The 26,310-nt window shown below is 56.4% G+C and overlaps 5 protein-coding genes across 14 annotated transcripts; 4 read left to right on the forward strand and 1 right to left on the reverse strand.

The window, feature by feature from the left end:
* Window positions 1-706: 706 nt before the first annotated feature.
* CYB561D2 (cytochrome b561 family member D2) lies at window positions 707-18,132 on the reverse strand. 4 transcript variants are annotated; one of them, XM_019631443.1, is made up of 4 exons: window positions 16,915-18,132; window positions 2,629-2,780; window positions 2,214-2,251; window positions 707-1,523 (listed from the first exon to the last, which is right to left on the reverse strand). In XM_019631443.1, the coding sequence occupies exons 2-4, from the start codon at window positions 2,753-2,755 to the stop codon at window positions 1,020-1,022; spliced, it is 669 nt and encodes a 222-aa protein (XP_019486988.1). In that variant the 5' UTR covers window positions 2,756-2,780; window positions 16,915-18,132; the 3' UTR covers window positions 707-1,019. The 4 variants fall into 4 exon arrangements, with proteins under 4 accessions (XP_019486988.1, XP_019486978.1, XP_019486960.1 ...); XM_019631433.1 differs by lacking the exon at window positions 16,915-18,132 and adding an exon at window positions 2,959-3,310; XM_019631415.1 differs by lacking the exon at window positions 16,915-18,132 and adding an exon at window positions 2,909-3,310.
* NPRL2 (NPR2 like, GATOR1 complex subunit) lies at window positions 3,401-6,687 on the forward strand. Of its 3 annotated transcripts, none has more exons than XM_019631367.1 (11): window positions 3,401-3,603; window positions 4,133-4,224; window positions 4,316-4,484; window positions 4,630-4,738; window positions 5,104-5,240; window positions 5,329-5,426; window positions 5,538-5,574; window positions 5,694-5,787; window positions 5,863-5,980; window positions 6,245-6,387; window positions 6,474-6,687. In XM_019631367.1, the coding sequence occupies exons 1-11, from the start codon at window positions 3,502-3,504 to the stop codon at window positions 6,539-6,541; spliced, it is 1,167 nt and encodes a 388-aa protein (XP_019486912.1). In that variant the 5' UTR covers window positions 3,401-3,501; the 3' UTR covers window positions 6,542-6,687. The 3 variants fall into 3 exon arrangements, with proteins under 3 accessions (XP_019486912.1, XP_019486915.1, XP_019486921.1); XM_019631376.1 differs by lacking the exon at window positions 3,401-3,603 and adding an exon at window positions 3,619-3,748; XM_019631370.1 differs by lacking the exon at window positions 5,694-5,787 and having other exon boundaries at window positions 5,538-5,578.
* On the forward strand, window positions 6,785-11,910 carry ZMYND10 (zinc finger MYND-type containing 10). 3 transcript variants are annotated; one of them, XM_019631337.1, is made up of 12 exons: window positions 6,785-7,930; window positions 8,199-8,307; window positions 9,224-9,340; window positions 9,463-9,516; window positions 9,636-9,773; window positions 9,848-9,936; window positions 10,028-10,128; window positions 10,456-10,628; window positions 10,869-10,994; window positions 11,077-11,198; window positions 11,321-11,446; window positions 11,531-11,910. In XM_019631337.1, exons 1-12 carry the CDS (start codon window positions 7,839-7,841, stop codon window positions 11,604-11,606), a joined length of 1,323 nt encoding a protein of 440 aa, XP_019486882.1. In that variant the 5' UTR covers window positions 6,785-7,838; the 3' UTR covers window positions 11,607-11,910. The 3 variants fall into 3 exon arrangements, with proteins under 3 accessions (XP_019486882.1, XP_019486901.1, XP_019486892.1); XM_019631356.1 differs by lacking the exon at window positions 10,869-10,994; XM_019631347.1 differs by lacking the exon at window positions 9,224-9,340.
* On the forward strand, window positions 12,012-20,595 carry RASSF1 (Ras association domain family member 1). 3 transcript variants are annotated; one of them, XM_019631394.1, is made up of 6 exons: window positions 12,012-12,455; window positions 14,368-14,474; window positions 18,139-18,243; window positions 18,446-18,743; window positions 18,858-18,973; window positions 19,642-20,595. In XM_019631394.1, the coding sequence occupies exons 1-6, from the start codon at window positions 12,206-12,208 to the stop codon at window positions 19,786-19,788; spliced, it is 1,023 nt and encodes a 340-aa protein (XP_019486939.1). In that variant the 5' UTR covers window positions 12,012-12,205; the 3' UTR covers window positions 19,789-20,595. The 3 variants fall into 3 exon arrangements, with proteins under 3 accessions (XP_019486939.1, XP_019486949.1, XP_019486932.1); XM_019631404.1 differs by lacking the exon at window positions 12,012-12,455 and adding an exon at window positions 13,745-13,863; XM_019631387.1 differs by lacking the exons at window positions 12,012-12,455; window positions 14,368-14,474 and adding an exon at window positions 14,497-15,203.
* Window positions 20,596-21,410: 815 nt separating this feature from the next.
* On the forward strand, window positions 21,411-24,397 carry TUSC2 (tumor suppressor 2, mitochondrial calcium regulator). The gene is made up of 3 exons (XM_019631456.1): window positions 21,411-21,709; window positions 22,838-22,958; window positions 23,129-24,397. Exons 1-3 carry the CDS (start codon window positions 21,564-21,566, stop codon window positions 23,192-23,194), a joined length of 333 nt encoding a protein of 110 aa, XP_019487001.1. The 5' UTR covers window positions 21,411-21,563; the 3' UTR covers window positions 23,195-24,397.
* Window positions 24,398-26,310: the final 1,913 nt, after the last annotated feature.

Raw genomic sequence — 26,310 nt, forward strand, 5'->3', positions numbered from 1 at the left:
AAAGTTAGATAAGGACCTTAGGTTCAAGGACTCAGTCCCCATGGCAGCACCAGCTGGATAAGAAGCCCATTGCCCCCACCCTACCTCCCATTACCACCACATGCTCACTGTCAAGCAACCTTACACCCTTATTCATTTTCTCTCTCCCTCCTATCCCCAAGAAGGGAGGCCCTGACCAGGGGGTCTAACGACTGAAGGCCTCTCTATCATAAGGAATTGTTCTTATCCACGGTTCACCTCCAAGAGTACTCAGTGCTTGACACCTATAGAGACAGCCCATTCCTAGCTCCCATCCTGTCACTGTCCAGATCTAACCACCACAGCTTGACACTCCAGCCCAGTGGGCAGCTGGGAGACCAAAAGGACACGTACCATTCACAGCTACAGCCCTAGGGCCTGGGTGGCATGGGACACTCAGCAGCCAGATGCTGGAGCCTTGTGTGCTGGTACAGCTTCAGCACATCCATGAGCAGCCAGGCACGACAGGTCCTCATCTTTCCCAGCAGCCCATTTTCTTCATGCTCACAGCCCTAGCGAGAACTATCCCCAACTTTGAGCTATTTCCCCCCATCCAGTCTTTTCAGTCTTTTTTTTTTTTTTATATAGAGGGCAGTGTCACTGGCCCTCATATGTGGGATCCGAACCAGGGCCCTCTGGCGTCCCAAGCCAGCTCTTAACCAACGCGCCACTCAGCCGGCCCTCAGTCATTTTTTTATTCCACTTTTTTCCTCCTGTAATTTCTGGACATACACATATTAGTTGAGTTGCTGGGGAGGCAGTCTTGCAACCCCAACTTCACCCAGACACATGATCCACAAGCTCCTCTAGGATGGTAGAGAGGGGGAAAGAAGGCGTTCCAGTGTGAGCAGCAAGCACAAATGTCGCACACAGGACTCCTGCTCCTCAGTGCCCCAGTGCCTGAGGCGTCCCTGTGACCTCGTCAGCTGAGAGAGTCCAGGAAGTCCCAGCCCCAGCTCCTACACTGAAGGACAAATCCAGGCTTCTCGGCTGAGAAGAGCTCACGGCTGAATCCTTTTGCGGTATAGGTAGGCATTGCTCACCTGGTTCATGATAACCAAGCTGGTAATGACAGGGCATAGCACAGCCAGGTACCAGACCCCACCAGTGACTGTGGCAGTGAACCAGAGTGAGCACATGCCCAACAAGAGGCTGGCACTACCCAGAAGGTAGCCCACTAGCCCAGAAGTGGCATGGTACAGCTTGAGCTTGGCCAGGGGCCATCGGGGCAGCAGTTTGGGGTACAGCAGCCCAACCCCACCTGAGCACTGCAGCCCCGCCCACAACACAGCTAGCAGCCCTGCGCGCCCATGCCAAGTGGCCAGGTGGGTTTTGCCAAGCTGTTCCTTGTGGAGGATGACAAGGCCCAGGCCCAGCAGTGCGCACAGCAGGGCCAGCAACTGCAGTACCCAGTGGCAGCGTGCTCGGCCTTTCCGCGAGAGGGAGCGCAGCAGCGAACTCTCAGGAGAAAACACCAACAGTGCTTCGGTCATCAGGAAAGAGAACTGGGGAGACAGGGATGGGAAACCTAGTGAGAGTGCTGCCCGGCAAAAGGGAAGAGGGATTTAGGTACCCGTCAATCTGGGCAGATTTCCCTCCATTCTCTCCCCACTGACAAAAGTATCCATTTGGTGGGGCAGGAGTGGAGAACTGCATCTGGGACAGTACCTCTGTCCCGAGTAACCAGCAAGAGGTATGTACCCCTCTGTATTTCTTCCTAGGTGCTGTTCTGAAATGTCATCTCTGCTGTTACCCAGTAAACCCAAGGTTTGAGATGTGGCACTTATAAATGATTCATAAGTTTTGTTTCCCCAAACGGAGTTGGATACAATTTCTTGGCAGAGCTGGCCAAGCGGGTGCACTGTGTCAGGGAAAATTAGATGCATCACTATAAGTTAAGGTAAAAAGGGACACAGGTACACCCAAATGCATTTTCTATGCTTCCTGCCTAGAGGTAGGTGAAGTCTCATTTTGTGCTTTACAAACCCTGCCCGTTTGCCCTGGGTCCTGAATACTCTGGTTCAAGTCTGGGATGCACACCATGGGCAGGAATTGAAGCATTCAACTCCTTCAATCTCCTGTCCCACCCCTCCAAACAGATATTAAGTGACCATAAGGATTCAGAGGCCGCCAGGGCCACCAGCCATACTTATGCTCCCTCCCATCCCTAAGTGCTGGCCAGGCCCATTACTTACAGCCAGAGACATAAGCACGGGGTGCCAGGAGAACAGACCTGGAATGAGAAGAGGAGGCCTTGTGAGACCGAGGCACGGAGAACTCAGCCACACCAATCCTACGGGCTAAGGAAAACGAGCAGTCCATTGCCCAAGGAAGTGCCGCCAAAATGCGAGACCCCCTCCCGTCGCACTTTGTGAGAGGCAGCCAAGTGGCGCACCAAGACAAGGAAAGAGACACCAGGTACTCTGGGGCTTGGCCAAGCTGGCAGAGCCCCCACATTTATCTACACCACCCCACTTATCCCTCCAGCACGGCATGCCCCTTAGCCAGCCAGGCCTTTCCCAGGAGTCAGGCCCAAGACTTCCTACTGCCCCTACTCCCCAGGAAAAGTGGCACTTTCCTTCCCAGAAGTTAACTGTGAATTATACTTACTGGAGCCAGGCCTGGCAAGCACAGCCACAAAGATGGTGAAACCCAGGGCAACAAGGTGGGCAGCAGCCCCAGAAGCAGTGCGCAGAGCTCGGTAGATATGCGACTCGGTCTCCACAGAAAGGGCCATGGTCAATCAGGCCGGTGGCTGTAGCCTGAAAGCATAGTAGAGTGAGCAAGGGTCTTGGATGCCTGCAGTCCACTCCTCTCACTGGAGCAAGGGTTGCAGGGCAGGAATGCCACGCACGCTCTTCCAAGAAGTTAAGGTAGGAAGGGACAGTACCAAGACAGGCACCAGGAACAGTCGAGGACCGGAGGTCTGTCAGCGTGTACCTGCATCTGAACTGGCACTGATCACTGGCCCACCTTCCAGGTAGGATGCGCAAAGCCGTGTAATAATCAAATAATCAAGTTGACTACAAATCCCAGCGTGCACCACACCGTCTCCGGGCGGGAGCGCCAGCTGGGAAGGCATGAAGCACTTCGGGAACTGTAGTTTCCAGCTGCGACCAACTTGCAGCCTGAATCCCTTAGCGCCGCTGGCATGCTGTCCCTACATTCTAAAGATTCGCCTGCCTCACCCGCAGCGCCGACCCGACACAGTGGTTTCCTCCTGAGAAAGCGGGATACTCGCGGCCCTGCAGCGCGCACCGCCGCTCCGTCGCGGAACCGCTTCACTTCCGGGTGTGAAGTCTACCCACCCGGGACTTCCTGTGACGAGCCCCCTCTGCAGCCACAGCGCTGAGTTGCGCTGCGCAGGCGCTGTTGAGAAGACGGCTTCACGGGTGTGTGATTGCGCAGGCGTGTTCGATCTGGCAGCCGAGGCCTCCGAGCTTTTTCTGAAAGGTGTTCCCAGGGGTCGGGGCTCCAGGAGATATGGCCCCGAGCCCTGCTAGCGCCATGGGCAGCGGCTGCCGCATCGAATGCATATTCTTCAGCGAGTTCCATCCCACGCTGGGACCCAAGATCACCTATCAGGTGCCATCCGGGCTCGCGGGGTTGGAGGGGAAATAGGGAAGCTCTTGAGAGCTCAGCCCGCTTGCCTGGAAGCAGTGGATCCCCGTCCCCGCGCTGCACGCAGGCCTGCCACTCCTTTATTCGTGGAGAATCGTGAATCGTGAGGGTACTCAGACCGAAGCCCCAGGCTCCCGGTGTGGCAGGGCAGACAAACACCACATAGGCAGTGATTGTGGGAAATCGGGTGTGGGAACTCAAGCTAGGTGCCAGGTCCCACAATTAGTGGAGGTGGGTGATCCACTCCTATCCCTGGATACATAGGAATTTAGATGAGGGAGGAGAGAGTGTGCCAGGTAGAGGGAACAGCATATGCAAAAGCCAGGAGGCAAGGGAGAACATAGTGTGTGTTTGGAAACAAAGGAATGGTAGGCCTGAGTGGATGGGAGAGAGGAGAAATGCTGGAGAAGACGGCTTGGGCCTTGGGGCTTTACTGTTTACTGCGCTTAGTCCCAAGGTCCACTAAGAAGCCTCTTGCCACTCCCCTCCACAGGTTCCTGAGGACTTCATCTCCCGGGAGCTGTTTGACACCGTCCAGGTGTATATCATCACCAAGCCAGAGCTGCAGAACAAGCTCATCACAGTGTGAGGCCCTAGCTGGGGGGTTCCTGGGAGGAGTGGACAGGCTTGAGAATGAGAGGAGCCTGACTATGTTCCCACCTGTCTTCCTATCCAGCACAGCCATGGAGAAGAAACTGATCGGCTGCCCTGTGTGCATTGAGCACAAGAAATACAGCCGAAATGCCCTGCTCTTCAACCTGGGTTTCGTGTGTGATGCCCAGGCCAAGACCTGTGCCCTCGAGCCCATCGTTAAAAAGCTGGCTGGCTATCTGACCACACTGGAGGTCTGCAACACGATGGGCTTGGGTGGATGGGCAGGCAGAGTTGGGGAAGGTGTTCACATATCTCCAGACCTAGGAATCTGCCAAGGCAGAATGCCAACCAGTGGTCCTGGAGGGGGGCCCACCATGCTGTCCATACTCCATCCAGCTAGAGAGCAGCTTCGTGTCCACAGAGGAGAGCAAGCAGAAGTTGGTGCCCATCATGACCATCTTGCTGGAGGAGCTAAATGCCTCAGGCCGGTGCACTCTGCCCATCGGTATGGCCCAGTCTCTGCAAGGACAGTGGGCGGGTAGAGGAGGGATGGGAAAGTGACAGGGGAAGGTGAGCCCAGCCAAGAACAAGACTCATGAACAAATTTGTGGCCAGGAAATACCCATGAGCTGAGCTGATGGTGTCCAGTTCATGATAGAGATGGGGCTAGGGAAGCCAGCAGAGCTCCCCAGCTCTGCTCTTTGAGCATGTTTTTTCCCCTCACTGGACCTCAGTCTCTCGCTCCATAAAGGGGAAGATTGGCCCTACCTAGATCCACCTGCCTGCCTCAGGGGTTGCTGGGAGGACTGGATGGTAATTGAGGGCCTCTTGGAAGAGATGGCACTGAGAATATGGGTGGGCCCCCTGCAGATGAGTCCAACACCATCCACTTGAAGGTCATTGAGCAGCGGCCTGACCCTCCTGTGGCCCAGGAGTATGATGTGCCCGTCTTTACCAAGGACAAGGAGGATTTCTTCAACTCACAGTGGGACCTCACCACACAACAGGTGTGCTAGCCCTCCCTGGGTATCACCTGGGTTTGGCCACAGCCCTGGCCTCACTCCGCCCCTACTGACCCTGCCCTGTCCTGCCCAGATCTTGCCCTACATTGATGGTTTCCGCCACGTCCAGAAGATCTCAGCTGAGGCAGATGTGGAGCTCAACCTGGTGCGCATTGCCATCCAGAACCTGCTGTGAGTGGGGTGACAGTGAAACCCAGGCCAGGGTCGCCAGCCAGGGAGGAGCCCGGGAGCCCTGAGTATGGGGTCTGGGAAGGCATGGCTGAGCACAGCTATCTCCCCCAGGTACTATGGTGTTGTGACACTGGTGTCCATCCTCCAGGTAGGTGAGTCTGGGGTCTGGTTATGTGGAACTAGATCACATGGCTGAGCCAGACTGGAGCCATGCCAGACTTCCAAGCCCCTCACTCAGGCCCTTGTACCTCTCCTGCTGCCCTCCAGTACTCCAATGTGTACTGCCCAACACCCAAGGTCCAGGACCTGGTAGATGACAAGTCCCTGCAGGAAACATGTCTATCCTACGTGACCAAACAAGGTAGTGGTGGGCTCTGGGGGAGGCCACCTCCAGGAGGGCAGCACCCCCTGAAGAGCTGACCCCTGGTACCCACAGGACACAAGAGGGCCAGTCTCCGGGATGTGTTCCAGCTATACTGCAGCCTGAGTCCTGGCACTACTGTGAGAGACCTCATTGGCCGCCACCCCCAGCAGCTGCAGCGCGTTGATGAACGGTCAGAAGGGGTGCAAGGGGTTTGCCTGAGGGCAGATACACGCCCCTGTCACCGGAGCCCTGGGTTAGAGAGGAAGCGGGAGATTTCCAGTGGGCAGAATCATGTGTCACTGCTAGCCCAGGCAGGCTTTCTGGAGGTGATGGCTTTGGAGGCCAGTTTGGTCATTGAGATAAAATTGGAGGGGAGGTTGCACGAAAAGGTTGGCCTGGCTGGAAGGATGCCTGGCCAGGGCATCACCCATCTCTCCCTCGACCTGCACCCCAGGAAGCTGATCCAATTTGGGCTCATGAAGAACCTCATCCGGAGACTACAGAAGTACCCTGTGCGGGTATCTCGGGAGGAGCGGAGCCACCCTGCCCGCCTTTACACAGGCTGCCATAGCTACGATGAGATCTGCTGCAAGACAGGTAGAGGCAGACAGGAAAGTAGGGATGGGGTCAGGGCAAGGTGGCCAAGCCAAGGGTGTTGACCTTACCTCCACCACTCCATTCAGGCATGAGCTACCGTGAGCTGGATGAACGGCTGGAAAATGACCCCAACATCATCATCTGCTGGAAGTGAAGCTGGTGGGGGCAGGACCCAGACACGGCTGCATCTACTCTCCTGCTAAGCCCTGCCTGGTGCATGAGGGCTAGACCAGCAGACTAGTCCATTCTGTCTCAAGGTTGACTCTCAATTCTATAAATAAAGTCATCCATGTCAACCTACCTTTATTAAGTACCACCTCTGAGCCAGCCACCAGAGAACGAGCAGTGAATGAAATAGCCACGATCTTGGCACCCTGGTGTGCCATCTGGTGGGCAGGGCTGGCAGTGGACAAGTAAATATGCCCGCTAATTAAAAACTAAAACAATCGGGAAGCTGTGACGAAGAGCGTTGGGATGGGAGCTGGGGGGGGGGGGGGGGCTGCTCTAGATTAGATGGGCAAGAAAGGCCTCCCTAAGGTGATGCAAACTGAGCCCTGAAGGAGGAAGAGTTCCAGGCATAGGGAACAGGTGCAGAAGCCCTGAAGCAAAAACCACTTTGGGATGTATGAGGAACCCAAGGGAGGCCTGTGGGGCAGAAACTGGAAGCAAGGGGGAGAGAGGCGAGAAGCAAAGTCCAGAGGTAGGAGAAAGGGCAAGAGCCTGATACTGCTGAGCTGCTGGCAAGCTGCTTTGGATGTAGAATTGTGAGGGCCAGAGAGGCAGCCATAGAGCCACCCTCATGCGAGGGGATAATGCCTCACGTACACCTTTAAAAGATTCTTCGCTGCTCAGGAGTGAAGTGGGTCTAGTAAAAGGGCTCAGCAGTGACGTGCGAGGTGACGGCAGCCTGGACTAGGATGGAAAGAAGTTGTGGGCCATGCGCAGTATTTCGGGGGTCCAGCCAACAGGTGGATCTGGGCGCGAGAAATACTGGAGCGAGCAAGCCCCATAGAGGAATATATGTGGGCCAGGACGGAGCAGCTGCTGGAAGAGCTGGTGGAGGGCGGGGCGACTTGACCTCCGTCCGAAGAGAGAGCCTAGGCCACAGAAGTCTCGCACTCGGGAGACCCGTGAGCCGCAGCCGGTTGTGAAGGAGAAAGCACCAGGAGTCGGAAAAACAGTTGCTACTCGCGCGAGGCGAACCCGGCAGTGCAGACCCTGCGCAGCTGGCGGGCAGGGGCGGACCCCAAGTCGCACTGCGCAGGCGCCGAGCTAGCCGTTTCCATGGTGGCGAGTACCCACGCGCCCCAACCGCTCTGCAACTTTCGGGTCGCAGACTTCCGCCCCGTGGGACACCGTTGTCCTCGAACGTGTCGCCCCACCACCACCACCACCTCAGCGCCGGCCGCTGCCCGGAGTCAGCCTTTCCACTCTCTGGCCCCGACCCCGACATGGGTGACCTGGAGCTGTTGCTGCCCGGAGAGGCTGATGTGGTGGTGCGGAGACTGCGCAGCTTCCCGCTACGCGAGATAGGCTCCGGAGGGTGAGGCAGTTGGATCAAGGGTCAGGCGGCGTCATGCAGTCAGTTCTTGAGTGGGGGGAGTCCTGACAGTGCAGGGAGGGGTTGCCCAGTGTGGAGGGGCCCGCAGGTGGGGAGGTAAAACTCTCTGAAATAACAATAGATGTATATGGTACTGAGCCCCCTCTGGCGCCTGAGGATCAGGTTAAGCTTCAATGGAACGCAGCCCCCACCCCACTAAATACTGTATACATGTGTACCTAAATGTATACACACACACACCCTGGGGTAGGTGGAACCACCAGCATGAGAACCTGGAGAAGCTGAACATACAGGCCATCCTTGATGCCACTGCCAACCAGGGTGAGCCCATCCAGGAGCTGCTGGTCACCCATAGGAAGGTATGCTGGGGTCACAGGGTTCCTGCCTTCCCCCCCCCACCCCATCACTCTGCCCCTCAGGAGCACCCTGAGTGCCTGTTCTTCCCTCTAGCTGGTACACCTGTCCTCCCCAAAGGAGGAGGAGGAGGAGGAGGAAGAGTGTTACACATTTGATTTTGCACCCTTGTTGGACATGACCCTGGCAAGCCAGGCCAGGTGCAGAGCGTAGTTGACTAGAGACATAGTCGTGGACCCTAGAATAGCGTAGTGTAGGCTGCAGGGAAAGGAACCAAGTTCTAAAGACATTCCTGAATAGACTGTCAGACTGCAGAGGGCCCCCATTGAAGTGGGGGTGGAACTTTGGCATGGAAGGAGGCAGCCTTCCCAATATGACAGAGAGGGAGTTAGAAACCAGGGATTGGCTTAGTTGGAACATGAGCCAGGAGGTGGCACCAGTAGATGACCTGAGATATCACATGACAGAAGAGTTCCTCTGCAAGGAAAAGGTGGAGCCCCTTACTGTAGGGGTGGGGGGGAGGAATAGGGCACCAGATAAGGGTGAGGCCAAGGCACACAAGAGTCTTGGTAGGCCAGAGGACAGGGACAAATGGAGGGCATAAGCAGGAGGGGTGGCCTGAAGGATACCTGGATGGGGTAGGAGGGGACAAGGGCACATGTACAAAGGGAGCAAGGCAACCTGGAGACAAGGCAAGGGCCAGTCACAGGAAACATGGGAGATGCCCCCACAGAGATGTCAGGGGCAGCTGGAAATGAGGGTCAAGATGCAGGGGAGAGGGTGAGAAGGTACTCATGGAGCATAGGAGAGTCTAGAGGCCCAGGGGAGTTTGAGGAGAGCTAGGAGGGGTTAACCAGGGATGGGAGGGTTGCCAGGCCAGGTTAGGCCCACCTCATCCTTGTCCTTCGCCCCGCCCCAAAGATCCCAATGCTGGTGGAGGAGCTCATTGCAGTGGAGATGTGGAAGCAGAAGGTGTTCCCTGTGCTGTGCAGGCTGGAGGACTTCAAGCCCCACAACACTTTTCCCATATACATGGTGGTGAGCTGGGCCCCTGGTTTACACCCCGCCCATCCCTTTAGAGAGCCCTGGACTAGAGAGGGGAGCTAGTAGCCCCTGTCCCTGCGTCAGCATCCCCAGACCCTGTTCTCTTTATCTGCCAGGTACACCATGAGGCCTCCATCATCAACCTCCTGGAGACAGTGTTCTTCCACAAGGTGAGGCGCCAGTCCTGCCCATTGGCTACTGCTCCAGGCCAGGGCCTGGCAGCAAGAGGGGTTGTATCTGTGTGTGTGTGTGTGGAGACACAGAATGTTTCCCCTCCACCTACCCCCAGGAGGTGTGTGAGTCAGCAGAGGACACAGTCTTGGACCTGGTGGACTACTGCCACCGCAAACTGACTCTGTTGGTTGCCCGGAGTGGCCATGGAGGGCCCCCTGAGAAGGAGGAGTCCCAGTACAGCACCCCCATGCAGGTGGGCTGAGGTTCCCTGGGGTTGGCAAGGGCTAGACCCAGGCTCCCCCAGGCCTAAGCATGTGTGCTCCCCAGGAGCTACAGAAGCAGGCAGAACTGATGGAATTTGAGATCGCGCTGAAGGCGCTCTCAGTGCTGCGCTACATCACAGACTGCGTGGACAGGTGCTTGGCCTGCCTGGCCTAGGATGTGCAATGGAGGGCTGGGAGCCTGGGCCTGTCGCCTCTGCTCACCTCTCCCTACCCTCGCCCCTAGCCTTTCCCTGAGCACCCTGAACCGCATGCTCAGCACCCACAACCTGCCCTGCCTCCTGGTGGAACTGCTTGAGCACAGTCCCTGGAGTCGGCGGGAAGGAGGTAAGGGCCTCCCCACCCTGCCTAAGCCCCAGGACAGTCTCCAGGATTAATGCAATTGGCAGTTTGAACACAGGCAGACAAACTCTGCCCCCTAGCCCACAGAGGATACCAGGATGCCTCACCCAGAGTGGGCCTAGACCTGGGCTCTGCAGCAGTTGAGGCCCATGTGTCCACTACTGAGGACTCACCATGTCTGGAGCAAGCAGCATCACAGTCTGGGCAAGTCCTGTGCCCACACAATGGTCTGTTCCCCAGCCCATGCAGCTGCTCACTCAAAGAACATGCAATGCCTGCACCCAGTATGCTGGTTCTTGTTCCTCTCCCCAGGCAAGCTGCAGCAATTTGAGGGTGGCCGTTGGCAGACAGTGGCCCCCTCAGAGCAGCAAAAGCTGAGCAAATTGGATGGGCAGGTGTGGATTGCCCTGTACAACCTACTGCTGAGCTCTGAGGCCCGAGCCCGCTACTGCCTCTCAAGCTTTGCCAAGGGACAGCTACTCAAGGTGGGGAGCTCCTCCCACACTGTCCGCACAGTCCTAACACTGCCCCACCCCATCTCTGCTGTTTATCTTTGCCCACCTACCTCAGCCCCAGTCCTGTTTCCAGACCTTGGGCCTCAGGTAACACAGCAGCTAGTGGGACATGGGGCCTGCAGGAACCCTCAGCCCAGCCTAGGCCCTCTCTGTCCCTTGACCTCCTGGTCAGTACCACTTCACACTGGCCTCTCCTTGATACCCTTTCAGCTTCGGGCCTTCCTCACAGACACACTGCTGGACCAGCTGCCCAACCTGGCAGACCTACAGGGTTTCCTGGCCCAGCTGGCCCTGGCCGAACCCCAGCCCCCTAAGAAGGACCTAGTGTTAGAAGAGGTACGCACTAGGAAGTTATTTGCTCAGGACCACTGCCCACTTTCCCAGCTCCTCCCTGCCACTCTCTACTTCCCTCCCCCAGATCCCAGAAATTTGGGAGCGCCTAGAGCGAGAGAACAGAGGCAAGTGGCAGGCTATTGCCAAGCATCAGCTGCAGCATGTATTCAGCCCCTCAGAGCAGGACCTGCAGCTGCAGGCACGAAGGTGAGGTCTGCTGAGCTGGCAGACAGGAGTGGAAGGGATGCAGAAGTCATGGACGAGGGCAGGGACGCTCCTGTGCTCCCCACCCACGAGGCCCAGCCAGCCCCTCCTGACCCTTTTCCCAGGTGGGCTGAGACCTACAGGCTGGATGTGCTAGAGGCAGCGGCTCCAGAGCGGCCCCACTGTGCCTACTGCGGCGCAGAGGCCTCCAAGCGCTGTTCACGATGCCAGAATGAGTGGTATTGCTGCAGGTGAGGGTCTCCTAGGACCTTGGGTCCCTAAGCTCCCACACCCGCCCACAAGCACTGCATCCTCACAGGCCCACTTGCCTGCAGGGAGTGCCAAGTCAAGCACTGGGTGAAGCATGGAAAAACTTGTGTCCTGGCAACCCAAGGTGACAGAGCAAAGTGAAGGCTGCAGCTCCTGAGAGCGGACCACTCATGCCATACAACCCAGCCAGAGTGTGCCCCTGAACCTCAGCATTTCAGCCTGGCTTCTGCAAGAACCCCAACCTCCCAGGTGGTGAGCTGAGCAGGCAGGGTGGAGCTACTGCCCCATCTTGCCCAGCAAAACGCTCTCCACTTCCTGTCCCACCCAGCGAGTAGGCTTAGGGTGCTGCCTCAGCTGGGGCAGGAGGCCTGGGCGGGGGACAAGGGCGAGGGCCGGATGTGGGGACCCTCTTCCTCTTGCACAGTAAAGCTGGCTTCCAGAAACACGCCTGTCTCCGCGTGGCCCTTTGCGGTCGTCGTTAGGGGGAGGAGAGTTGCTCGCGGGATGAAGGGAGGGAAGGAAGGGAGGGCGGGGACACCGCGAGAGTCCACCGCCGCTCCACTCTGCCTGCGGGCCGACACAGTCTGGGCACCCAGGTTTCTATTGAGCTGCTCTCCTCGGCTCCCTCGCTGCTCTGCCTGGATCTCAGGGGCGGCGCCGCATCGGGGCCCGCCCCACGGTCCTACTGGCCCCGCACTCGTTCGCGCCCAGAGCCGGCCGGATCCTGGGCCGACCGGGCCATGTCCGCTGATCCTGAGCTCATTGAACTGCGGGAACTGGCACCAGTGCGGCGCGCCCGCCCGGGTCGCACTCGGCTGGAGCGTGCCAACGCGCTGCGCATCGCGCCAGGCACAGCGCGCAACCCGGCAAGGCAGCCGGTCCCGGGCCGAGGCCACCGCTTCCAACCTGCGGGGCCCACCACGCACACGTGGTGCGACCTCTGCGGCGACTTCATCTGGGGCGTCGTGCGCAAGGGCCTGCAGTGCGCGCGTGAGTAGCGGCCCCAAGCGCTGGCGAGAGCGAAACGGGTGGTCAAGGGGCAGCACCGTCGCTGCGGTTCAAGTTGCGTGGAGGCGGGGAGGCTCGGCGGGGACGGTCCCTGAGGACCAAGTATCCGTTACCTTTGCCCCATTTTGGAAGAGAGTGTAGGCACATGTTTTATATCCTTACCACGCTCCACCTGTGTCTGGGGCACAGTTGGGTAGAGAGGCAGTTGCCTGTAAATAACAAGGTGCTGATTTCAAGTTTCTTATCTTTGAAATACCTTGGCCCTTCTTGAGAAAGGCTTTGTGCCTACCAGTCTCTGAGTCCATATCCCCAGGCATGCCCTTTTCCAAAGGTTCACTCATCAATGTTCCCTTCCAGAATCCCTGGGGCGAAGGGACTTTTCACACCTATGGGAGGGGGTTTGGGAAAAGTTAAGAACCTTGGGTGGGCCCTCTGCCAGCAGGAATTTTGATGAGTCGTTATATTGCAAATACCTATCACAGACCCAGTCAACTAGGTGCTGAAACATGAGACACAGCCATCCATACACCAGCAGTCCTTCTGCCCTCCTGGGAATCAACAGCAAGCAGAGGTGGCTCTCCCACTGGCTATCTACCAGCTAAAATCATTTGGGATGCTTGCACAGCCCTCCAAATCCCTATGCCTGGCCCCTACCTCAGACCTGTTGAATCAATCACGGCGAGTGTATCAGGGATTTTAAAAAATGTCTTTCTAATGTGCAGCCTGGTTTGAGAATCACTGCTCTGGCCCATTTAAGAACTTAGGGAAGGTGTCCCAGGCCTGTGTGTGCATGAAGACCCTCTCATCCAGTACAGGAGTCTGTCCTGAATTCAGCTGGGAGGAGATACAGGAGATGTGGCAGACTACAAACCATGAACAAGGACTGGGACATTGCAGTGTTCCCCAGGAGAAATAAAGTGGCCATGGAGATGAAAAACAGGACAATTTGGGTGTGTGTGTCAGAGGCAGAAACAGGAGGAATAAAGGATGAGTTGGGTTTGGGGTTTGTTTTGTTTGCCTCAAACTACTGGGAGAATAGTAGCAATTTTTGCTGAAATGAGGAACTCTGGCCAGGGTAGGGTGGGGTGGAAGAAAAGTGAATTAAATTTTGGCCATGTTGAATTGAAATGTCTAGTTGACATCCAAGGGAAGGTACTGACATAAAGGAGTTGATCTGAGAGGGAGGTCACTGATGGAAGCCTTGGATCTGGGGTGAGTGTACAGAACAGTGAAGTGATCAAGACTGAGCCTCTGTGACACCACCTGCCATTAGATCCGGGAATTGAGACAGAACCAAAGGAGCTGAGCACGAGCTGCGGGGAAGTAGGAGGGAAAACCGGGGTCATGGGAGCCCATCGAAATAAGGGGAGCAGCATCAGATTCTGAGGAGGTGAGGACAGAGAAGGGACCACCGGACGAAGGGCTTTGAGCCAGTTGCTGAAGGACCGAGACCAGGGCAGTTTCCTGGAGGGAGGGGCAAAGCCTACTGGAGTGGGTAGAGGAAAGTGAAGGCAAGGAATTAACAGAGCACGTAGACCAGTGTTTGTAAGTTTTCATATGAGGGGAGTAGAGACAGATGACTAGAGGGGGCCGTGGATTAAAACATTTTTTCCCTTCAAGGGCGGAGGGAGGGGGCTGACAATGCGGAAGGGGGACCTTCTGCACTAGGCACTAGAGCAGGCCTGGATTCCCTAACAGCCCGAGGCCTTCCCGCCAGTTTCCGGACCGGAGACCAACACTAGAATCTGTGTGGCCGTGGGCGGTAACGGGGCCTGAAATGGCCGATCATGCAGAGCCCGGGGGTCAACGGCATTCACCCCGGGGCTTCTCTTCCGTCCCCGGGACGCATCTCTGAGCTGGCGCTCCTCCGCCTCACGGCCAGGCCTCTCTGCAGATTGCAAGTTCACCTGCCACTACCGTTGCCGCGCGCTTGTCTGCCTGGACTGCTGCGGGCCTCGGGACCTGGGCTGGGAACCGGCGCTGGAGCGGGACACGAATGTGGTGAGTGCGGGGCCGGGGGGCGTACGGGCGAGGCAGGGACGCGTAGAAAAGCTGGCCATATCGCAATGCCTTGGCCCGCCGGGCGCTACGCGCAATGAGCGTTCTAACAGCAGATTTTCCCGCGGCGGACGGTGGCTAACTCTGCGCGCGGGCTCGAAGGGGTGCCGGGGGTGCTGCCTTCGCGTGGACTGCCACATTCGCCCAGGCTCTGCGCCCGCGCAACTTCCGCACCTTTCCGCATCCGGTCCTGCGGCCACGCTGGTGCACATGCGCACACGCTCCGACTTGGTCCCCAAGGGAGGTGGGGCCTGAGGGTGGAGCTGAGCTCAGCTGCTTGGGCGATGAGATAATTCCCGGAGGCGAGGCGCGTGTGGCCCCGCCCCTCGAAGTTCCTCCCCCAATGAGACCAGAGCTAGACCCGGCTGGCTATGTTTCAGTGTTAACGGTTGCTGTGCGGGCACTGGTACCGGCGCACGCGCACACTTACAAGTGCGCACGCGCACGCGCGCCTGGGGCGGTGGTTGGAGGCTACCGGCGCACCGGGCTCTGGAAGTTGGCTGGCGGGAGGGCGCGGCGATGGGTGAGGCAGACGCGGGGACACCCTCTTTCGAGATGACCTGGAGCAGCACAACAAGCAGTGGCTACTGCAGCCAGGAAGATTCGGACTCGGAGCTCGAGCAGTACTTTACGGCGCGTACCTCGTTGGTGCGCCGGCCTCGCCGGGACCAGGTGCGGGCCGGGGGTTGTGGGCCGCGGGCCAGGGGCGGTCGCTGGGACCCCGCCCCTGCCCGGTAAGTTTCTGTGTGGAGAGTTTGTGGGCAGCCCCGCGCTTCCTTCAGCGTGGATCACGGGCCAGCCCCCAGCGAGTCCGCGGAACCATGTGTCGGGCTCTTTCAGGGCGTCAGTACTGGGTGCCGAGGCCTTGCTCTGTTACAGACCGGTTGAACTAGAAGGCAGCTACGAGGCTTGGGGTAGACCAGGCACAGGCATTATCCACCTATGACTAAAGCAAAGCCGACTGCGCAGTCTGGACTAGCACCTCGATTTCCGCGTTGGGGCGCTCCCACCCGCTCTGAGAGACCAGGAGGAGGAAGTGCAGGGGGAGGAGTCCTTGCCGGGAATTGAGAAGTGTTCTTAGGAGAGAGGCGAAGGAAGATACGCTCCCCTCCATATGCTCTCCTGGTTGGAGCCAGCAGAGTCCCCGCTTCTTGCGGCTCCTGGCCTGTCACCAGCTGCTCGAATATGGAGGATTCTGATTCTCACTCTGGAATGGGTCTGGAGAAGGGGGATTTGGGAATGGATAGGAAGGAGGCCTTGTTTTGGACTGTAAGCATGCAGGAGCACTTTTTCCACTAGAGGTCGGGAAGGTCGGGGGGCCGACCGAGTGGCTCAGTTGGTTAAGAGCTTGCTCAAGAGTGTGAGCTCTGAGCAACAGCGGTTCGAGTCCTGGCCCGAGCTGCCAACAGGTGGCAGGATGGCTCAGCAAAAACAAAACAAAACAAAACAAAAAAACCTCAGCCCAGAGTTTGGGTGCAAGGTTTGTGTGGATCCCTGAGATTGTCTGTGTGCCACTCAAGCCTGAGCCATTTTCCATGTGAAAAGGTGAGAAAAACACAAGACACTAACCAATTGAAAAGGAGGCTGGGGTGTCCCAAGTTGTATATAAAATGAAACCATCAGTTACTGTGGACAGTGGCAGAGTGGAGAGTGAGTTGCCATGGTACAGGAGACAGGAAATTCCATGGTCCTGCTATGCATCCCTCTGGGATAGCTGTTGGAATCCTCTAGTGGGCAGCTTTGGAAACAGAAAAAGAAACTCTTCCACCTCTAGAATCCTGGCAGGACAGTGCAGTGCCCCCAGTTCAAGTTCTTTGTTTTATGAGGAAAGATACCAAGGGAGGTTCACCTGGAGAAGGAAGGGGGCAGGAACTGAGGTCACTGCGCCCCAGTCCAGGACCCCTGGGTTATGCAGGAAGACAAGAGGAAGAAGCAAGTTTTCTCATTCCTAGGTTGGAGCTCAGAACCATCACATGGAAGGGGAATAAGTTAGTGCCGTTCATGTACCCACCCTGTTCGGTAAACAAAATTCTCTTCCTTCTTGTCCTGGCACTAGAGTATTCAGCTTTCCTCCTGCCCCTAGCATTCCTCCCATCCTGGCATTCCTTCTCATTGGGGCACTCCTTCCTGTCCCAAGCCTTCTCCTTCCTTGGGCCTGAGCAAACATTTCCACCCTTTATTCCCAGCCTCCAGCACTCATTTTACCCCCTAGAACCTCCATTGTCCAGAGCCCACACCATTTGAGCTTAGTAGCCTTACGGGGTTTCCCACTGTCCCCAACAAGGTTTCTGCGTTTTCACTTCTCAATGCTCTTCTCCATCCAGGAGACCTTTGGAAACTTGGGAAAGCAAATAGACTTCAGTACCCACCCCTCCCCCAATACCTTTTTCCTGTGGTGCCTCAGCCTTAGTCCTCGGCATTACATACTTCCTGGCTGTGGACTCCATCCTATGCCCTCATCTGTCTTCCCTTTTTGTTCCCCATCAGGTGGTTTAAGCTTAGCAGGCTTAGAGCAGCAGTCAGGGAGAAGCTGGGTTGTCCTGGGCTCAGAGATTAGCACAAGGTTATTCTATAGGAGACCTTCTGGTGGGAACTCCCTTAGGACTTGGGACAAGGCATTGGTCCACAGTGATCTCAGCTGTGTCTGTGACACTCCCATTCCTGCTAGGGCCTATTTGACGTCAACAGGAAGTAAGGGTGATGCAATGGGACCAGGGAGATTGGTAGAAGGAAGTTAATTCAGAGCCCAGGCTGCCCTGGTCCATACTCCACCCTTCTAATCAGAATCCATTTCCTGAAGTAGGGGAGGGGTAGAGTGGTGGAGCCAAAATCTTTGCACTGAACATCCAGACAGCAGGGAGGAAGTGCAGAAGCCTACCTGCTTGGCACTTGTGGAACAGGCTATACCAGAAAGCTGCCTGTGCACCTCAGGCGGATGGGAACCTGGCCGGAAGCTACATTTTATGCAGCTTGGGTCAACGTCAAACGGCATGTCACAGTGGTTTCCTCACTATATCTGAGACACGAAGGGCTGGCCCCAAGTACTCCACCCTGGGGTATTAATGTAGTAGAGGTTGCTCTTCCCCTCCTGCCTGCTGGTGTGTATCAATCCTCACACCTCTCACCCTGCAGTGGGCCGTGGCCCTTTGCCAGGGTAGAGTGGCAAAGTGGGCTGCCTTCTCCAGGACACACCCTGCCCCACCTAACTAAAGTGCTGGCATCAGGCTGTGCAGTTGAGAGGTAGTTTTACTAACTAGTAAACAAGAGTCCTTCCTCAGCATCCCCCATCTTTTCCTAGCCCACAGTCTCGTGCCTTTTGTTGCCTTGGTTTTGAGGTACCCATAGGGCCTCACCTGGAGGAGGCCCCGTCAGAGGGCAGAGAGAAGCCAAATGATTCTGCTTTTGTCTCCTCCATCATAGCATGCAGGTCCAGGAGCAGTGATGGGCTTTTCTCATCAGGCCTCGAGCTTTCTTGTTGGTTTCCAAAGGCTGCCCCAGGTGCCGTTTTCAGAGTGGCCCACCCAGGGCTCACCTCTCTGCCTGTGACATGCATGGCAACGGGATGAGTTCCTCAAGGGCCCTGTGTCCATGCTGCCCTATCTTTCAGGACGAGCCTGTGGAGTGGGAGACACCTGACCTTTCTCAGGCTGAGACTGAGCAGAAGATCAAGGAGTACAACGGCCAGGTCAACAGCAACCTCTTCATGAGCTTGGTGAGTTGACAGCCCACAAAGGGGGAGTGGGAGAGGCAGGAACCCAGCTGTGTACCTGATGTCCAGAGGGTCACAGCTGAGGTATTCTTGGTTGGCCCCTAGCAGTGATTTACTCATGCCCAGCCTATCCCCAAGTAGACTGGCAGTGCAGAAATCTGTTCCCTCTCACCTGGAACCTAGTCATGGTTCGGTTTCTCTTTAGAACAAGGACGGCTCCTACACAGGCTTCATTAAGGTTCAACTGAAGTTGGTGCGCCCTGTCTCAGTGCCCTCCAGCAAGAAGCCACCCACCTTGCAGGATGCCCGGCGGGGCCCAGGGCGGGGCACAGCTGTGAGGCGCCGCACCTCCTTCTACCTGCCCAAGGATGCGGTCAAGCACCTCCATGTGTTGTCACGCACGCGAGCACGAGAGGTCATCGAGGCTTTGCTGCGCAAGTTCTTGGTGGTGGATGACCCCCGCAAGTTTGCACTCTTTGAGCGAGCTGAGCGCCATGGCCAAGGTGGGCTTCCCACCCCACCCCACCACGTGTGAGGGTATATATGCATGCACCTGTTTATGAAGGGGCTGGGCCTGACTCTAATCAAACACTCCCTTTCCCCTGCCTGGCCTTCAGTGTACCTCCGGAAGCTGTCAGATGATGAGCAACCCCTGCGGCTACGGCTCCTTGCAGGCCCCAGTGAGAAGGCCCTAAGCTTTGTCCTGAAGGAGAATGACTCTGGGGAGGTGAATGTGAGTACACAGCCCTCCTTTGTTTCTTGGTTGTCACTGGGCAGGGCTGGTGGGTTGCAGCTACAGTTAAGTCTTGGAGGATAATAGGGCTGGGGGACAAGCCCTGCAAAGCCTCTGCAGGAGTGTGTGAGCCTTATGGCTAAAGTGAAGGCTTCTTTGCCACTGATGTCAAGGTCTAGGGCCTGTCCCAGGAAGCCAGGAAGAAATGTCTTGGTGCTGTGCAATTTTCCTGTTGTGGAAAGTTCTTAGGAGATGCAGGAGTCCATCTGATGGTATGGTGATCCCAGTCTAAATCAAAGCTACACAGGTGGACCCAGGATGTCATGAAGGCTCCCCTTCTGGCATTAGGACTTTTTACCTGGAAGCTTTCTGGCTCAAAGGTATTGGATCTGTGGAGTGGGGTTAGACTCAGAGTATGGGCATGACCTGTCCACGGGTAACGGAACATCTGGTTTGGTGACCTGTCCACGAGGTGACTGCCCTACTTTGTAGGACCCATCTTCCATACAGACTTGGTGGGAATCCTAGCACAGACCATTCAGGCAAGAACCTGACATTAGAAAGCCCCATCCTAGCTGTGTGACCATGATGTGCTCTGGTCTTCTCTGGGGAGGGCCTGCTGGCTTGACTATGCCTGCTGCAGCTTGTGTCGCCCCTCTCCACCTCAGTGGGATGCCTTCAGCATGCCTGAATTACACAACTTCCTACGCATCCTGCAGCGGGAGGAAGAGGAACACCTCCGCCAGATCCTGAAGAAGTACTCCTATTGCCGCCAGAAGATCCAGGAGGCCCTGCACGCCTGCCCCCTAGGGTGACCTCTTGTACCCCTAGGTGGAAGGGAGAGAGTAGGCAGCGCCAAGGGCATGCTGTGTGAGTGTGACAGGGCCATGTGGCCTGAGGAATGAGTGTGCATGGAAGCCCTCTCTTGCTGGGAGAATGAGCCCAGAGAACAGTGAAGGAACTGCTGGCTCCTTGTGTCCACCAGTGGGTGTAGCAGAGCGTGGCTCTGCACCCTTCTGCCCTTCATGTCCTGGGTCATGGTGGGCCAGGGTTGCCCTGGGAAGCTGCTCTAGGCTTTGCAGCAAGGGTAGAGCAGACAGAAGTCTCCTTAATTCGTGTCTCAGATATGAGAATCTTGGAGACCCTACCATCAGGGTCATGTTTTCAGGGATGAGGATCCTCCTCTTTGGGGAAAGATTGTATGTTTGGGGTCTTGGATGGGGTCTCAGGACAGCCTTATCAGAGCCAGGGGTGGGTGTTCAAGATAAGGCAGGCATCGAGGAAGAGTCTAGGTTTCCCTCTACGGTGCCCTCTGGCTCTACACACACCCTGGTCAGAGAATGCTATCTCAAGGTGCAGCAACAGTGCCTCAGTGCCTCCTTCAAGGAGGATGTCCCTGGGCCAGGGTCTGTGTGAGTGTGGGCATTGGCCCAGGTCCGTGCCTTGTTTGCCAGTCAAAACTAAGGTCTTTATTTTGGGTATTTGCAATGATGCGTGTGAATGTATGTAACACATTTGTGGCCTCGGCTGAATGCCTCCTGTAGGGAAAGGGGTGGGGGTGACAGTCATCATCAGGACCTGGGGCCTGAGAAAATTTGGCTGAATAAAGACTTAAGAATCTACTGCTTTTGGACTGTTTATTATGGGCCCTCAGCCCCAGTTGCCCCTTATGCCAGTAGCTGCCAAGGGTGATGAACAGGCTTACAGGTCACCTTCTCAAGGTCACCATGAGACCAGTTTGTGAAGGATGTAGGGTACAGACATGTATCCAGTCATCAAAGCACCCTGGGGCTCAGGTCTTGGTGTGGGCAAGAATATCAGCTGCAGCTAGAGCTTAGGGAAACCACACACATCCCGCAAGCTGTGGGAGGCGCTTCACTAAATATCTGAGCTACTGTGGACCATACACTGCTCAAGGTACAGCTGTGAATTCTTGCCATAATGAAGCATACCTTCTGGTGGGTTTGGGGAGAACACTGAATTTGAACTTCTTCAGCCTTGAATGTAAGCTATGTGAAATTTGGCCAAGTCCTTAATTTTTGTTAGGTTCGGCTTCCTCCCCACACACGACAGTAGTGATTGAAAAAATGATGTGGGAATAGAATGAGGCCCGATGGGCACCGCGCGGCCTGGCCTGGGGTCAGATCCCAGAATGCTAGTTTGGGGGAACCCGGGTGGTTGGGCAGGCCCGCTGCACCTGACCTGTGGGGGACAAGGACGATTGAGCCGCCCCACACGCCTAGGAAGCCACTAGAACTAACTAACTGCTTTCCTAAGCGGGAGCTACCACAGGGGGAGAGAGCGTGGCCTGCCGGGACCTGACGTCTCCCAGTGCGTGCTGGGATGCGTTTCTGAGGTCGGCTATTGGTCCCGCTCTGCGGACCGACGAGAAAAGCAGCCAATCAGAAGGAGCAGCGTGCGGAGCGTACGGAAGCGGAAATGAAGTTTCCGTGGAGACAGCGGAGCCTGCAGAAGACTGTGGCATCGGCATCCGCACCTGCGGTCGGAGGCCCAAGCTGGGCATGGCGGCGCCGACGGTCCTGTAAGAACGAAGCGGCCGCAGGGTCCGCCATGCGCCGGCGCCCCTGACATGGGCGCCAGCGGCTCCAAAGCTCGGGGCCTGTGGCCCTTCGCCTCGGCGGCGGGGGGTGGCGGCCCGGAGGCGGCGGTCTCTGAGCAAGCTTTGGTGCGTCCGCGAGGCCGAGTCGTTCCCCCCTTCGTATTCACGCGCCGCGGGTAAGGGCGTGGGTTCCGCCTCGGGGAGGACAAGCGGGCGGTCAGGCGCCCCACGTGATGGGTAGTTCCTACCGCCGTATCCCCTGTACTCGAGTTAGGATGACTCCCATATTTCGGGCCTTCATTGGAGCCAAGGGATGGGGAAAGCCAGGCAGTCAGTTCCTGGAGGCCTGGCTGCTCTTAAGGTCTCCGTAGGAGAAGAGTGGGCCTGTAGCTTGTCCCTGGGCAGGCAACTTTACGTACGGTAAACCTAAGATAGAGCCTCCTGAGACTTTAGGACCTCTTCTTTTCATCCCTTCAGCCCAGTCTGCAAGTTAACAGCTTCTAGCCTCTCTTAATCTTGAGGGGGAGAATGGTCCTTTGTTTTGGCTGTTTTCCGTCACCCACAGTGGCAAGACTGGACCTCTGAAGGTAGGGGCCAGGAAAGCAGGACTGGGCCCTAGTGTTGGGGATGGGGCCCAGGAAAAAAGACCCTCACCCAGGTATGTTCTCCAGATCTGAAGCAGTGACCTCCCCTCTCTCCCCAGGGGTCCAGACAGGAGCACTAGACTGGCCTAACCCTGGTGGTTCCCTGGGGACTGGCATTTAGGTGATATTAGAGATTTGGCTGTAGATACTAGCGAGACCCAACAGTGCCAGTTTGGCTGCACCAGCCACCAGGGAGTGGGTGGGGAGGATGCAACCTTTTTTCCTTCAGTCTCCCTCCTAGCTCAGGCATCTGCTATCCCAGGCTTTGGCCCTGGGCCAGCAGTGTCTTCTGGAGTGAAACCAACATGCTCAGCCCACCATCCTGCCCACTCTAGAAGTCCTGGGTAAAGGCAAGGGCCTGAAGTTAGAATGGCTGTTCTTGCTGAACAAACCAGTGATGAGAACTGGCCTTGGCTGCCCAAAATCACTTCTCTTCTTGGGGTCTGAGAGGGTAGCACTGGCCAGCACCCCACTCCTCACTTTCTACTAGTAGACCCCAGACCCTAAGCAAGAGATTCTGCATTCATATTATCTTCGCTTCCTCCCATCAAAGTTGTTCCTCCCCATTTGGGGGTGGGCACACTTCCCTGTGGTCTGTAGCATTTGCCATAACCAGGTATGAGGCTCCAGCCCAGCCTGTTCCCCTCTCCTTCTATACAGCTCCATGTTCTATGACGAGGATGGGGATCTGGCTCACGAATTCTATGAGGAGACAATCATCACCAAGAACGGGCAGAAGCGGGCCAAGCTGAGGCGGGTGCATAAGAACCTGATTCCTCAGGTGAGGGGCTGGACAGTGGTCATAAATCCTGTGTTGAATGTGTGGAGATAGACCCAGCTGGGGTCTGCTGTCATGGTGGGGGGTCTTGGGGGAGGAGCTGGGAGGAACAGGAAGGCTTCCTGGAGTAGGGGCACTGAGATGGCCCTCACTAGCCTCTGTTTCCATGGCAGGGCATCGTGAAGCTGGATCACCCCCGCATCCACGTGGATTTCCCTGTGATCCTCTATGAGATGTGAGCCTGGGGGGTGACAGGCATAAGCACCCCCTGTCTCAGCAAGAAACCCCCAGGCTCAAGGTGTGGCTTCCGTTGAACTTAGGTTGAAGCCACACCCTAAATAAACTCCATTGGCCCGGAACCTACAGCTGTAAGCAGGGAAGTCCTGCATTGTTGGTTGGGTGCTGGTTTGTATGCTGACAAGAAGTGGCTGGTGGCTGGCAAGGGCTAATAGCAGAGTTACCAGCCCACCTTCCCCAGCAGTCCCTACAAGGAGCATGGCAGGGCATATGCTGATGGGGAATGCCTGGTTCCTGTGCCCATGCCTGGCCTGCTTTCTACCAAGCTTGCCTTGGGCCCAGCCCTACTAAGAGGCTACAGCACTTTACAAGTAAGGTCTGCCTTCTTCCAGCCCCTCGGCTGTGAGAGCTGTACACAAGTGAGAACTTCCTTTCCCTCACTTCCTTCACCCCTTCGTTGGAGCATTTCAGCCGTTTGCTACCTCGATTCCTCCTCTGTTGGGCAGAGGCTGGGGGCAACGCAAGCCTGATTCTTCCTGCCTACCTGCCCATGTATTCCCACCCCCAGATGGATGGACAGTTTGTTGGCTGTTAATAGGAGTAGAGACTGGTGTGGGAGGCTTCTCCCCCCACCCAGGACTGGGCTGATCCCTCCCTACTGCAACTAGTTGTTGTCCTTTATTGTTACCTCCTCCCCACATCCCCCAGTTGAGTGGGCATAGGATGAGATCAGAAAGGGCTATGGAAGCCTGTGCCTGTGGGGAGTTGCCCCAACCCACCTACTCCGTATAATCCCCCTTGCCTTTGCTCCAGCCCTCTCCCCGATTGGGAGGAGACCATCCGCCACCCGTGGTGAGGGACAGCGCCCTAGGGCTGGTGCCAGTAGCTCTGAGGAGCCCACCACCCCTTCTTTCCCCTATAGTATGCCCATCCCTTCAGGATCAGTCAAGGGAAAGTAGGGACAGAAAGGAGAGAACAACCATAAAAGGAATACTTCAAATGTGAAAGTTTGTAAATAGTCTAGTCCATGATGTTGGGGCAGCATCTGATTTCTACATAGAAATGACTTTTTTTTTTTTTTTAATTCCTTATTGTGCAAGCTATGTGCTTCAAGAGTGGAAAATGCTATGGGGAGGGTGGCCCCAATCTAGAAAGGCTGTTGTGTTATTTGTTCAGTTTCAATAAAATTATTTGTAGACCCTGCATACAAGAGTGTCACCCAGTGTCTAGACCACCACCTGGGCTCAGCAGGTAGGCCTAGGCCCAGGACTCTGGTAGCTCCCCTTGGCCAGCCAGCAAGACCCAGGGTAAGACTGAGCCCAGCCTACGGCAATCCCAGCCATCACCAGCAGGTGGCAGTGTACTCACATACATGTAGACCTCACCACAGGACCCCTCAGGGTGGAGGACCACTCACTCTTCTATTGTGTTCAATAGGTGGGGACCCCTAGAATTAAAAGGCCTTGGATGCTTCACTAGGGATTGGCCCCACCTGCCTAAACTGAGATAAGAGTGTGACCTCAGAGGTCTGGAACAGCTGTCCTCACGCTAGCAGTGCTGCTGTGACCCACATGAGGTCACAGCCTGAGCCCTATAAATCTCCAAAGCCCAGCCTTAGGTGGGTAGCAGCCAGATGGGTGCCACCACACCCTTGGTCTACTGCCAGGTTCTGCAGTCCAAACCCACCTTCTTCCTCCCAGGATTGCCTGTGGACACCGCCAGGAAGAGTGGGCTTGGGGCTTCTGTTCTAGCAGGCAAAGTTCAATCACCCAGTATGTCCTCTGTTGCCTCCCGCCAGTCTTCTCATCTGCCTCCTATGGACATTTGGCCTATACTTCTCAGAGCCTGCTATGAGTCTGGTTCTCTGCTAGGCCCAGCCCTTGGCCATGAGCCCAACTCCCAGTTAGGGAGGAGGGAGTTCAAGGACATGGGCTTCTGGGTCTGGGGAGTTGGCCTGCCAGTGTTTTGGAGGTTTAAACTTGTCTAGTCTGGAGCAGGATCATACTGTGCAACCCGGACTTCACAGTTCTTTGGGCATCATTTTCCCAACAAGATGCCAGGCGTAAAACCCCATCATCCGCTATCTCACCTACTGACTCCCCAGCACCAGGGTTCTGCCATGCCAGATGGCATCCCATCTCCTATCACTACTGTCCAGCGTGGGGGAACTCCCTATGCTGGACCTGCCCCAGCTGACCCCAAAGCGGGAAACAATGGGGGTCCGGACACTGCTTCCCCACTCCCTCCCACTGGGCTGTGCTCACTTCCTTCCTGCTGGCTGCCTGAGGAAGTGTCCCTGCCCTGGGACAGTCTGGCCTGGCCTTTGTTTCCCCAGGGGTCCCCTCCCTTGGAACCAGTGTACCTTGTAGAGCCAGCAGGGTGGTAGAGGGACACCACCCTCCCTGCTATGTCCTGGACTCCTTTGTCCTCGGGGGCAGACTCCAGGGTTATGTGCCCACTTTCCCCAGCCCCCCAATCTTACACAGCCTCTGCTAAGAGAGAGGCTCTGGGCATCAGGGAGGTGGGCCAGTAGTGTAGGAAGGGGGTAGGCTCAGAGTCATTTGAGGATGTGCCGATTTGTCTATACCTCTGGAAGGGTCTGCTGGGACCCTGCTGCAGCCTCCTTGGGGCCAGCCGCATTATGGGCTCCCCCTTTCCATAAGAATATATATTCCTTTCCTCACCCATATTGTAAGGAGCCCCCTACTGTACAGTGTCTCAGTTAAATCCACCCAGGAATGTGCTCCAGCAGGAGCGCACCCTCCAGAACTCTCCAGCCCCTACCCCACTCCCCACCCCACATAGTCCACACATCAACACATTGTCCACTCAGTCACACTTGGGACATTTCCGCTCTATGTGGGAAAAAATTGACTCAGTTCCTGGAATTTCTCCCGATCCACCCCCACCCCCCCCACTGGTTCCCTTCTTCATCACCTGCTTGGGGGGGGGATCAGTCAATATCCCCCAAGTAGTCTGACTCCCCACACCATCACTATCCTGCCCCTCCTCCCACATGCTACTGGATTTGAGGATGGGCCTCAACCCCAAGGGAAAGTTGGGGAGAAGAGCTTTTAATGTTAATTAAGGACGTTGCTGGCCTGCGGGAGGCTGGCAC

Source organism: Hipposideros armiger, unplaced genomic scaffold, assembly GCF_001890085.2.
Source record: "Hipposideros armiger isolate ML-2016 unplaced genomic scaffold, ASM189008v1 scaffold_18, whole genome shotgun sequence".
In the NCBI taxonomy this organism is placed as follows: Eukaryota; Metazoa; Chordata; class Mammalia; order Chiroptera; family Hipposideridae; genus Hipposideros; species Hipposideros armiger.

Bases quoted from the DNA above. Each gene is read 5' to 3' on its own strand.
- CYB561D2 (XM_019631443.1), bottom strand. From the start codon at position 2,755: ATGGCCCTTTCTGTGGAGACCGAGTCGCATATCTACCGAGCTCTGCGC. The intron at 2,252-2,628 runs GTAAGTATAATT...TTCTCATTCCAG, and splicing joins GCTTGCCAGGCCTGGCTCCA to GTCTGTTCTCCTGGCACCCC. The intron at 1,524-2,213 runs GTAAGTAATGGG...CTGTCTCCCCAG, and splicing joins CCGTGCTTATGTCTCTGGCT to TTCTCTTTCCTGATGACCGA.
- NPRL2 (XM_019631367.1), top strand. From the start codon at position 3,502: ATGGCCCCGAGCCCTGCTAGCGCCATGGGCAGCGGCTGCCGCATCGAA. The intron at 4,485-4,629 runs GTCTGCAACACG...TACTCCATCCAG, and splicing joins GCTATCTGACCACACTGGAG to CTAGAGAGCAGCTTCGTGTC. The intron at 5,241-5,328 runs GTGTGCTAGCCC...TGTCCTGCCCAG, and splicing joins GGGACCTCACCACACAACAG to ATCTTGCCCTACATTGATGG.
- ZMYND10 (XM_019631337.1), top strand. From the start codon at position 7,839: ATGGGTGACCTGGAGCTGTTGCTGCCCGGAGAGGCTGATGTGGTGGTG. The intron at 8,308-9,223 runs GTATGCTGGGGT...CCCGCCCCAAAG, and splicing joins TGCTGGTCACCCATAGGAAG to ATCCCAATGCTGGTGGAGGA. The intron at 11,447-11,530 runs GTGAGGGTCTCC...ACTTGCCTGCAG, and splicing joins AATGAGTGGTATTGCTGCAG to GGAGTGCCAAGTCAAGCACT.
- RASSF1 (XM_019631394.1), top strand. From the start codon at position 12,206: ATGTCCGCTGATCCTGAGCTCATTGAACTGCGGGAACTGGCACCAGTG. The intron at 14,475-18,138 runs GTGAGTGCGGGG...CCTATCTTTCAG, and splicing joins TGGAGCGGGACACGAATGTG to GACGAGCCTGTGGAGTGGGA. The intron at 18,244-18,445 runs GTGAGTTGACAG...GTTTCTCTTTAG, and splicing joins GCAACCTCTTCATGAGCTTG to AACAAGGACGGCTCCTACAC.
- TUSC2 (XM_019631456.1), top strand. From the start codon at position 21,564: ATGGGCGCCAGCGGCTCCAAAGCTCGGGGCCTGTGGCCCTTCGCCTCG. The intron at 21,710-22,837 runs GTAAGGGCGTGG...CCTTCTATACAG, and splicing joins TTCGTATTCACGCGCCGCGG to CTCCATGTTCTATGACGAGG. The intron at 22,959-23,128 runs GTGAGGGGCTGG...TTTCCATGGCAG, and splicing joins ATAAGAACCTGATTCCTCAG to GGCATCGTGAAGCTGGATCA.